The sequence below is a fragment of the Lineus longissimus genome, chromosome 10 (assembly GCF_910592395.1).
Source record: "Lineus longissimus chromosome 10, tnLinLong1.2, whole genome shotgun sequence".
NCBI classification, from domain to species: domain Eukaryota; kingdom Metazoa; phylum Nemertea; class Pilidiophora; order Heteronemertea; family Lineidae; genus Lineus; species Lineus longissimus.
This window is the reverse complement of record NC_088317.1, coordinates 1,369,559-1,381,180: the sequence shown is the minus strand read 5'-3', so window position 1 is coordinate 1,381,180 and position 11,622 is coordinate 1,369,559. Positions and strand designations below refer to the sequence as shown.

At 43.0% G+C, this 11,622-nt stretch overlaps 2 protein-coding genes across 6 annotated transcripts; both read right to left on the bottom strand.

Moving 5' to 3' along the window:
* Positions 1–298: 298 nt before the first annotated feature.
* On the bottom strand, positions 299–6,806 carry LOC135494863 (zinc finger protein 888-like). 4 transcript variants are annotated; one of them, XM_064783171.1, is made up of 6 exons: positions 6,602–6,805; positions 4,351–5,332; positions 2,792–4,029; positions 2,466–2,562; positions 1,783–2,343; positions 299–639 (listed from the first exon to the last, which is right to left on the bottom strand). In XM_064783171.1, exons 3-6 carry the CDS (start codon positions 3,929–3,931, stop codon positions 587–589), a joined length of 1,851 nt encoding a protein of 616 aa, XP_064639241.1. In that variant the 5' UTR covers positions 3,932–4,029; positions 4,351–5,332; positions 6,602–6,805; the 3' UTR covers positions 299–586. The 4 variants fall into 4 exon arrangements, with proteins under 4 accessions (XP_064639241.1, XP_064639238.1, XP_064639239.1 ...); XM_064783168.1 differs by having other exon boundaries at positions 299–2,343; positions 6,602–6,806; XM_064783169.1 differs by having other exon boundaries at positions 299–2,343; positions 4,443–5,332; positions 6,602–6,806.
* Positions 6,807–7,159: 353 nt separating this feature from the next.
* LOC135494624 (uncharacterized) lies at positions 7,160–11,622 on the bottom strand. 2 transcript variants are annotated; one of them, XM_064782762.1, is made up of 5 exons: positions 11,531–11,622; positions 10,321–10,740; positions 9,724–9,999; positions 9,119–9,237; positions 7,160–8,856 (listed from the first exon to the last, which is right to left on the bottom strand). In XM_064782762.1, exons 1-5 carry the CDS (start codon positions 11,600–11,602, stop codon positions 8,577–8,579), a joined length of 1,167 nt encoding a protein of 388 aa, XP_064638832.1. In that variant the 5' UTR covers positions 11,603–11,622; the 3' UTR covers positions 7,160–8,576. The 2 variants fall into 2 exon arrangements, with proteins under 2 accessions (XP_064638832.1, XP_064638833.1); XM_064782763.1 differs by lacking the exon at positions 9,724–9,999.

Below are 11,622 nucleotides of genomic sequence, written 5' to 3'. Positions count from 1 at the left end.
GAACAAGCAACAGAGACATGGAGACATTGCCACAAGAGAGCTGTCTATGGACAAGCAGCCTTGAAGGAAAACTCTTTAGATAATTGCATGGTTGACAGTTCCAGAGTGCAAGCCATATTCAAGGAAATACTGATGTGTCTCCGTGTCCTGTAGACGATCTTTCATTGAGAGGGGAAGTCTTGAAGCAAGAAAATGCTCCACTCATCACATAAAGTCTCCTTTATACCACACTGAGGATCAATTGAGAGCTGAGGTGACACCAAGGACAATGTCACAACAACAGACAAGAAAAATGCAATTTCTTTTCAAATACATAATGATATGCGTTTATTCTAGTGAAAGTACAACCTTATTGATATTACAATAATCACCACAACATTTAAAGCAAAGGCTTCTTAAACTGTGATCCATCTCCTTTAAGTGGACTTTTCTTTGCAATTCAAATATATTGCACAAATGTTCATTTTTGAGGGCTGTCAAAAAGTAGGTCCAATAACGGGCCAAGGTGTGCACAATATTACCCCTACTTTGATGAAAACTCTCAACTGATTGATATATATGTATGGTGTTTGATTATGACCTCCATTCATCCGGCAATCACAACCAGAATGGCCAGGCAGGACCACTTTAAACCACAATCTGCAACAAAAACGATTTTAAATATAGTTTGCCGACTAGAAAGATATCATTCAAGCACCACTTCCCCCACCAATTGCTTTACAACTCCGCTGTAAATCCAGTCAGGTAACCACCCATATTCTTCCCAATCAGGAGATAACCCCCACCAAAAATGCTCTAAATTAGTCCAAAATTAGTACAAGGTCGGAATGAGAATCAAGGTTACTCAACGGCTGTTAAACTTCTCTGCCAAGACCTGGTCCTTGTGTATTGTTCTCTCGTGAATGTACTGACTCTTCCCGGCACAGAAAGCGCGGTCACAGAAACGACACTTAAACGGTTTGATACCTGTGTGAGTATTCATATGCCACTCCAATTGAACTTTATCATACAAGTCTTTAAAGCAGACTTCACAGCGGAAACCGGTATTCCCGGTATGTTTCTTATAATGACGATTCAATAAATACGCATTCGGAAACTTCCAATCACACTTGTCGCATTTAAATTTGCGTTCCTCATGATTGTGTTTCCGGTGCTGTCGTAACTGTGAGCGAGTCGGGAAATCGGCCGAGCAGGATTCACACTGGAAAGGCCGTTCACCAGTGTGGATACGAATATGCTCCAATAGGGGGCGCTTCTCTTTGAACTGCTTGCCGCAAGTGTCGCAAATGAATGGTTTAGTTTCTGAATGATTAAATAGGTGGAGCTTCAACTCGCGCCTGGTGATGAATGCTCTCTCACAGTGTTCGCAAGGATATGTTTTGCCGTAGTGACAATTCATGTGCTTTTCATAATCAAGGCCCTGACTGAACGTTTTCCCACAAATTTTACAATTGAAAACAATGTAATTTTGCTGTCCCAAATGTGTCATCAAATGAAGCTGTAAATCTGACTTCAGATCAAATTTGACATTGTCACAGTGTGGACAGGAAAAGGGTGGGTGGTCCCTTATGTGGCGAATTAATGGTTCATTGTGTAAGTAGGTTTTCGGACACCAGACACATTTGAAAGGCCGTGGGTCATCCGCGAGAAATTTCCTCTTGTGGCCATAAGCGTCGGTCCAATTCCACATATCAAAATATCTGTTACAATGCGGACACTTCTGTCCATAATCATCTGAATACAACAGCTTAATCAAGGTCTCATTGTCTCGTTTACCCTCACCATAGACAGGCTTTTCCTCTTCATAATCATGGCTCCCTTTATAATGTTCTGTCGCCATCCGTACGGAGTCAAACTCCTCATTGCAGCTCAGACATTTATATTTCTGATCGGGCCTGTGATACAGAAGGTGATCATTCCATTCATGCAAGACCCCAAACTCGAGCCCGCACCGTAAACATTGCCACTTGACATCCTTGTGTATGCTATTCAGATGCATCGTCCTCTCTTCTTCAGTCGCGAAAAAAGTCTCACAGATTTTACACTCGAGTAAAAGACTCATTGCTTCCTCAATATCATAATTCAACATCTGAAGCGTGTAAACCTTCCGCAAAAGCTTTGGGAAGAAATCGTCATGGTAGGCAACATAGTGTCGCAGAAATATTTCACAGTTCCTGAACTCACAGCTGCAGTGTCCACAGTAGAAATACTTGTCTACAAAACTGACAACTGGAACATCAGAATGGCCTCGTTTCTTTTTCTTCACAGCAGGACCTGTCTTCGCCTTTCCTGGTTTTTTCTTTGTCTTTGAGAGGTTTTTCTCCATGATAGGGACATCAATTCCTGGAAGACAAAAGGAACAGTATGTTATCAATGGAAACAGCAATCTGCTTGATGAACAAAGCAGTGGTCAATGTAAACCATATACTGTAACTCCCCCCTCCGTCAACTCAGAGATTTCTCACCTTGCGTTGCTCTGGCCTCTGAAGTTAATTTGATCGGCAGAAGGTCTAGAGAGACTTCATTCCCACCTCGATCAAGCTTCACGTGATGTTTGGTCACCTGAAACATTCAATTTGAAACACTTTTAAAACACTAATTGAAAGAGACACTGCTGTCTGTACATTACTTCCTCCTTTTGAGAGCCACTCTTCTCCAAAACGGCCAATTCTAAAACCATATTACTGACACATTACTAGTCTTAGATCTAAATGAGGTGTTCAGATTTCTACCATTTGGAAAGATAATATGCTGCAGTGGTTCCAGTTCCTGTGACACTCCCAAAACTCACCTTTTTACTAGGTCTTTCACCCACTGATGAACCGGATGACAAGCCCAAGCTTTCATTCTTCCAAAGTCTTTTCCTTCCACTCCCTTCACTGGACATTCTCGCCTTGACAGCAGACTCCTGGTCAGTTAGGCTCGAATAAGGATCAGTGTGACTGCTCTCATCGCTCTCAGAGTTTTCCACTTCCTCATCAGACGAAACATTCGACTCCATTTCAACTTTAAAAGTAAGAGAACTTGAACTAAGGTCTTGATCAGAGTCCTCACCAGACAATCCACCATCTGAATCAGAGTTTGAAATCAGACCATCTTTCTCACTGTGGTCGTAAATACCCTTTATTTCTTTAGAAAGATTGACACTTGTATCTAACTTAGACTCCATACACGATGCTTGACCACGTCCTGGATCAATGTTATCGTCTCTGGTTGCCATTAGCCTATCAGGGGTCCCGGCGCTATGATTAGAACCATTTCTTGTCTGATTGAGATATCCCAATCCGGAGCCACTAGGCTGTGTGCTCATCTCTTGTAAATAAGCACTAGAAAAACTGGGCAACTGAGTTGTAGGAGGCATAATATCAGTACCAGGAAAATCACTATTGTCAGAGTTGTCCGTTGAATGTTTCCTGGGCCGTTTCTGCTGTGTGCGTCCATTAGATGAAAATGCAGAAATGGGGTAGACAAAAGAGTTCACATTTGGGGAACTAACTGTGTGCGGCAATGGACTTGGAGACTGAAAATTAGATGTCCTATTCATTTGATCAGGTTCCACTTCAAAGTCAGCTGAAGGTCCATTGCCAACATATTTGCTTCCACGGTCATCTGAATGGCTCAAATTGCTTTGTAAGCCTGAGCCCCAAGACATGGGATTCATCTGACTCTCATAAGGATAGTGGCCTTGACCTTGATTTAAATTATACATGAAGTGATTGAAAGCCAAGCTGCCTGGATTGAAATTTGGGAAGAGGTCATATTGGGTCATTTGTCTTGACATATGAGGAAGGTTGTGCTGCATGGTTGGGTAGTAAACCGACTGATTTGTTGTTCTAACTCCGCTGTGATCTTCAGCTGAAGTAGTTGCACTTGGAGGAGGATTCTGAGACCCTTCATTTGGATCGCAAGGCCTGTAACCGTGTAGGTCCATACTGTGCGGTATACGGTAGGCCTAGCTTCCTTTTTCAGCGGATTCTACCTGTGCAGTTTTAGGTCTGGTAGAGGAAGTCATCCCGACTGACTTGGAACCTGGAAGAAAGTAATTAGAAATGATTGAATGCTCAAATGAATCTGATGACAGACCAGACCCAGGGACTTGAGGGAGGTTTCTTTACAGTATCAAATCTCACTGGGCCTGGACAAATAAATAGTGCAAGCCTACAAGGTTAAGGTAGGAGTGCATGAATGCACTATTGTATGCACTGCCTGCACTAGTATGTCGGCCTACAGCAGACAGAGTCGACACAGTGACAGTTATGACAGTATGTGCAGTATTAGTATTACGATGATGATTCATGGACATTTTCAGTTTTGTGTGGACATTTTTGTTGACAAAAGACGAACTCTTACAACATTTGCGGCACAATCGAACGCATTTTGGGTTGCATACGAGGAGTGAAACATTATGGTCACTTTCGTATATTCGATAGATATCTCTGCACCTTCGATAAGATGTATTTCAACCAAATAAATCATAAAAAATTACTCTTCCAGAAAAAAATCACATTTTCGTATTCCGCTACACGACTTCAGCACCAAATTTATTACCTTGCGTCCATGTCGTTTGCGTAGCTATTTTACAATACTAGATGTACAGTCCTCGCGTGGAGCGACGAGGTTGGAAAGCGGGACGATGATGGGGTTTAAACCATCGTTCAAACTCATTTTATTGGGCATTTTTTATTATCTATATCATGTTTATTGTTTACAATGTGTCAAAGACACATATGTTTCTCTGCAATGAGACTTGTCTTTCGATACTGCCTCATGTGTATGGTCTTCCTCCAGTATATTTTGATACTGTAGCCTATGCTTCAAATTTGAGTAACATTAGCACAAAACAATACAAGCAAAGATTTTCAGGATTTGTATGATTTATTGCAACAGTGAACACACCAGAAATATACTCAATAAAATACTTTATACATATATTTCATCATCAGGAATAGCATCAGGCATGTCACAAGAAAGAACAGCTGGAGATCTGAGAACAGTGTTATTTGAAGCATCTTTTTACAGAAATATCTATTGATATATGGCAAGTTCTACTAAGCGGTTTCATGATGACGCCCCGATGACGACACAGATTTATCGGATTCTGATTGGCTGAGAACCTGTGTACAAATGTACACTGTACTGCCCGAAATTTTCTGCTTTTACACCAGAATCTTTCCTCCGCCGACTCCCCTGAAGTATCGGCGATCTGTGACCTGATCATCCTGATAATGTTGATGTGATTGTGATGTGACTGGGCACTGCCACCTCGTCATTCTGAAGACTGGCACTCATCATTCTCGCTTTCACACCTCATGGGCCGAGGGGTCAGTCACCTCTGAAATCATGAGACAGATCAAGTTAATGGTCAAATTCAGGAACACATACATGTAAAGATCAAGATTTACTTCCAATAAATTTTCAGCAAGACTTGCCTTTGACTTGGACAGTCGCAACGTGAATTAAGACTATAGACTTGCCACTTTAGTTTTCCTGGCAATACGGTCCATCAGAATAGCACCAGGTAGCATACTAATGCTGTATTTATCATCTACCTTTAAAGGCACTGTGGCAAACTTCCATCTCCAATCACATCAAAGTATGTTGGATCAAACACCCACACAGGGTCTCCTAATTATCATGATCATATACGTTATCAAATAGTAACATATCGCCTTCTTTTCGGCGAAACCGAGACTGAATTATTCACATTGTGTTCAACTGCGTTCATTTCGCAGTCAATTCATTAGTTACCAATGTATGCCTTAGAGGGGGCAGAATGGCACTGTTTAGACAAGAAGCCTCTCCAACAGCCCCAGGAATATTGGATAGAACGGCACTGTACTGGGTCCCAGTAATAAATATTGCCATAAAGACATATGATATTGTTCTGGGACTTATGTAAGATTAGTTCTCTCCGCCAAACCCAAGACTGAAGGATTAAAATCTTGTGTTTATAGGCTAACAAATGCAAACACTTCCAAGTGAACCCCCTACAAGAGAAGAGTGGCTCTTCTTCTCTCCGACTTTGACACCCTATACGAACATATCAATAGATCAGCCAGCGGTCCTTGGTGTCGCCGCGTGGGTTACGTCCAGTGAAATTGTTTGCAAATGTCAGGGAACCACGATCTGACATCCATAACCAGCGTATCCCCTTTTCATGCCAGTTACAGTCGGGTGCTACACCACAGTCGGGATAGTGGCCGCCAAATGAATGGTTGTTGAATTTAAAACTGTTGAACTGTTTACGTCAATTTACATATAATTAGACAAACCTTCATGAATTCAGTGGAGATTTCCACACCACAGGATAGAAGAGCAGTGACGGGATCTCGCAGATTTAACATGATCACTTCCATCTTCACCATCATGACTTGGACTTGCGCCTTTAGTTTCTTTGAGCAAATGGTATTTGATTAGGGATGGCAATTAAAATTGCCGTTGAACATGTACATGAAGTGCAGTGATGTACATAATTCAACATGTCTGGCTTGAAATTTCAAACTGCGCAGTTCATTCCCGCCTTGATTGTATGACTATTTCTACAATAAAAACCCTTTGAAACTAACCCATACCTTTATCAGGAATAGATACTGTGCCTTACCTTCTGCTGCAGCCGTTTTGATTTGTTTCGGAAAATTTGAAGGCATTTTTACGTTTGAAATCGGAGAAAGTGTTCCCACTATGTTCTCCGCACCTCACACACCAACCGACTGGCGTTCAAATCAACCGCGACCGATCATGACCAAAGACAATACATTTGAAGACGGAGCATCCGGGCACCCCCTTGAACCAGGCCGGCTGGTATAGTTATCTGCTCAAGCGAGACCTTTGTTCTGCCCATGATCATACATACTTGTACATGTACATATGCTGAGCTGTGAAAATGCATTAGGCAGGTTCCGTAAGCCAAAAGACGATGTGAATGCATTTTATCGACGATTTAAAAAAAATCATTTCCCAATTCCTTCTAAAACCAAGTATAAAATATGGTTTAGTGTCGTGTAAATCAATTAGCAGATAGAGGACTTGATGACTCGACAGATATTCGTACTTTGTAGTTCGTCGTTCGTAGGGCGCTCAGTTTCGAAACCTGCAATCATTCGAAACAGAATACAATTGCCAACTTTGATAGCATGATATCAGACTTGATTCGGTCGGGTCACTTAATATATATATATATATGTTTATTCGTACTACTTTCCGTTGTACAGATAACAAAAATTAAGGTGCAATAAGACAATACAGAGTTGGGTGCAAATACAAGTTTACGATAAGGCAAACAAAGTAAAAGGTAAGACTGAGAGTCGAACCCGAAAACCTCTCATTCTTGGAGATGATCCTGAATAAGTTACATTAGTATCTTGAACTATCACAATAAAACTAACACCAAAAACAATACTCCATCAAATCAACCTGTACACAAAAAGTTAATTATGGGTTGTTTAATGGGTTGTCCATTAACCACTCCTGTCTCCTGGGTAAGACGAACTAAAAATGAGTGATCCAATCTTGCCAGGCTCATTATAAAAGCTTCAGCCGTCATTGGATTGCCCAACCTGGAAAAAATTGGCATGTGGGTATGCGGGTATGTGGTATGGGGTTTTAGATACTGCCTTAAACCTACAACTTGCGTTCCGCAACAGTTTGTGAGAGACAGGGGCCGATGTCATGAAAGACATGGGGCCCAAGTCATTCAAGACGGAAGACTGTTTCGCCCCTCACGCCCATTCTGAACAATCAGAGTTAATCGGCTTGAGGGTCAAGAAGCTCACACCAGCCGCCGGTTGTGAAAGACCGGAGACTTCTCGTTTACCACAGCCAACAAGTTCTGCAAGTCCCCAACAGGGGAATGACACAAGCCGCTAGCGAATTTTTTTTCCTGAACATTTCGGGCAGTTCATTGTACATTTTTACAGGGACTTTCAGCCAATCAGATTTCGACAAATACATGACGTCAGACGTCTTAGAAACATTAGAGCAGTTGGTAGAGCGCTCGTCAGAAATGGCAGAAGCCGATGTTCGATCCAAAGGTCGCGAGTTCGAATCCGGTTGTGGACAACATTTTTCTTTTTACTTTATATTTTATTTTTATAATGCGTTTCTTTTCCTTTGTTATTTAGATTTTAGATATTTGAGTTATGCTGCCTGCAACATAGGCCTACCTACAGAAAGGACAATAACAATAGCCCATCTCCAAGATCCAATGGATAGTCCTTCAGATATCATATTGAGCCGGCACAGTTAGCATCGGCAGAATGGATTCCAAGGGTATCGACTCGAACTTTAGAACAAATTCGCCATGTGCTGACATCATTGGCGCCAAAAACTATTTCTTTTGACCCTGTTAACCTCGATTCTAAAAACTGTAACCAGAGTCAGAAAGCAACAATTCTGTTTTTCCCCGGGTGACGTGAGTCCATTTTTTCATCCTGATCGTCTTTCCTTCGTACCGGACGACAGGACGCGGCCGGTCCACAACTGCGTCCGGAGTAAAGTGTAAAATTCACAGCTTCATTGCGCATTCAACCGAGTCCACTCGGATTGTACGTCCTGCTCGATTCTCTCTGTATCTGTGTTTATGCGCACGACTCATCGTCATCAAGCCTCCTAGGCTTCTGTCGTTTATTCCTTGTCATGATTTTGTTTTCCCCCACCTCTTCCTCTCCAAAGGCAGCGGACGCCTCCTCAGATGGTCGTTTCGCTGTCTGCTTCGTCGCATTCCCATTGGCGCTGAGGTCACATTGGCCATCTTCGAGATACATGGCCTTACGGTGGATGTGACCTTTGGAACGACGGCACTGGCGGTTTTTGTTACACACGATTGGTGTTTCTTCCATGATTTCTTCCAAAATTGTCCTGAAAATATAACAGCAGACATAAATTAGGCAGAGGATAAACTAAGACGTGAGACTGGGAGTCTTTCCTGACGGGCGGAGAGAACTGCGATCTGCATATAGCATGCAATTCCAAACATTTTCAGAGGGAATTTTGAGACTGTGCTACCCTGGAACCAACGTTTTTTATATTCAAAGCATATTCACGGTCAGCTATAAACAAGAGAGAGTTATCAAAATTGCTGTAGAAATTTTAAAATGAGTAAAGTTTTGTATTCACCCACCTGACTTCTTCCGACGTGTACGTCGGCTTCTTCTTCAAGCCTTGGACGATGGTTGTGATTCGGTCAGAAATCTTCATGAGTGCCTCGCGATCATTTTGTTGGCTACCGTTTCTTTCGGGCTGTGTACGAAGAACGAACTATCTGCCATTAGCAGTTGTGACTTGAAAAAGGCCTCAGTAACAGTGTCTTCAGAGTGGCGGAAATCACCAATGATTAAAGTCTAACGTTAGTCTAAAATGCATTATTCTCGGTGGCGCCTGTCGTTCAGCTCAGGGGTCCCAAGATAGATGGAGAGCGGAAGGGTCTCTGACGGGGCTTGTTGAGAAGACAAACACAGTGAATGAACAAGGGAGGTTCTGCCACAAGCAGATAGAAAGCTCCCCGGACCGGAAACAAATAATAACTGTATATTTACGCTTTGAGCCGGTCTTAAGTTTCTCGCTGTGGACCGTCATTAAACACGACAGGACGTTTTCCCACGCATGTCTGACACTCCCATCCCACATCCCGGATTCTTTAGGATAGTTACAGCGAATTTGAGACAAAATATGGCAACTGCATAATGCACTACGGAGTACTAATATATTCTTAATCAACACACCGACCTGATGACTGAACTGGACCGATGGAGCCTGATGAGGTTGCCAAGCGTTGTCCTGTCGCCTGCCAACCGTACCTTCGCGATCGATAGTGCCAATGTTTCCTCCCCTGACTGGATTTGGCACTGCCGCCTCGGTCAAGAGAGGGTTGTTCGACTGGCTGGTCGCAGGGTCCACTTCTTGGGAGGATTCGCAGGTTGCAGGCGACGTTAATCGGACTGAGTAATCCCTTACCGACACTTGGCGCGTCCCGGGAGCAGATTCAGGTCGTCTGTCGTCTGCCTGTGGATGAGGAAGTGATTGGTGGATTCTAGTTCGGCCAGATGACTGGGGGAGAAACTTGACATTTTTATGAATATGCCAAATTGAGCTGAAAGCGACGATTGCAAGATGACAAGCCAAATGCGTTAGGTACTTAGCCCGTACCTGCGGCGGGATGCTTTCGTCATGTTATATATCGGGAGCGGGACGAGACCGCGGATTGTTCTGTACGTGTCCGGACTGCAAGTCCAGCTGGGCTGGGAACATGACAACATGCTCGAAGCTTTTTTTTTCTATGAGTGTTCCCCAGTAAAGTGTGTTGGTCTGACGAAGACTACTAACCGCTTTTCTCCTGGTCAACCCGCCTTCTGTTATTCCACTGTCAAAACTTTCCCGGGCCGAAGACGGCTGCACCCCTGGGTGAGAACTAGAACTTCTTTGCGAGTTTGGCCTACTGAAGTCCATGGTGGTGAACATTTCACTGAGGACACATGAGCTGTTCCGTGGCGTGGAGTTTGTCGAGAGGCTCGCTTGGACGGGCATTGTCAGTGTCATGCACGCGCTGTTAGGTTGGCTAGGTGGAGGAGCTCCGTATCCCGGCATCTTCATGGTCAGGGTCTCCTTCCGTTCCTGTTTCTGCTGTTCGTCATCTTCCTCTGGACCAACTTGGCGACTGGCACGCCCATTATCGTAAAGTTCACCTGCTTGTTGAGTCGGTTGGGACACCTCAGTAGTATTCAGCACCTGGTTGAATCGTGCAATCTAAAAGCAGAAGTGGTGTTCAATACCAAGAGACATCCACATGATTCATAGCGTAAAAACGTAATAATGATTGTTGTAGAGCTTCTAACTATTTACAAGTTACTATTTGCTATATGAATTAAATCGTAGTTTAACACCGCCAACCCTATATTCTGTACGGGTGGACGCTGTCGGATGAGCGCTCACTGAGAAAAGGAAGTGGAAAAGACAACATACATGTATCATGTTACTGTGCGAAAACTACAGGGCCGTTTTGTTATTGGGAGTTGAATCTCATATTGGGACCCAACACATTTCTGAGGTTTCCGAAAAGGTGAAGAAATCGGCCCAGTTGTTTTCACACATTGACCTAAAAGGTCGCAGACATTATACTTCTGAGCTGAAAGTTTCCTTGTCTCGCCTTTTTCAGGACAGAAGGTGACATGAATGAATATAACACGAAGTGTGATTCGAATAAATGAATAGTCTAAATGAATACAAGTGGGCCTTTGGACGTTTTTTATTCAGTAGGCCTATATGCAATCTGTTCAATACATTTTGTTGAATATCCAACATTCTTAGACTAATAGAATAAGATAAGCCCCAGTTGTTTGAACGGCTGCACCCTTTGGTGCAGGGTATAAACATATAGAGCTGTCTCGACCCATCCACGGAGAAATCGCAAGTAGCCTACAAAGACAAATGCGTTTCAGAGTGTGACCAGTATATCAGAATAAGCCAACGAGAAAACGCCAGTCTTGATGGAACAATCACTTCATAAAATCCAAACAAAAACTATAGTTGGACTTACAAATGTCAGCAGTTCGTTGGCAGACTCTTTATCCAACGTCATTTCACCATTTGGGTGTTTCCTTGCCGCCATTTCGCGTTTGTCGTGTCTCA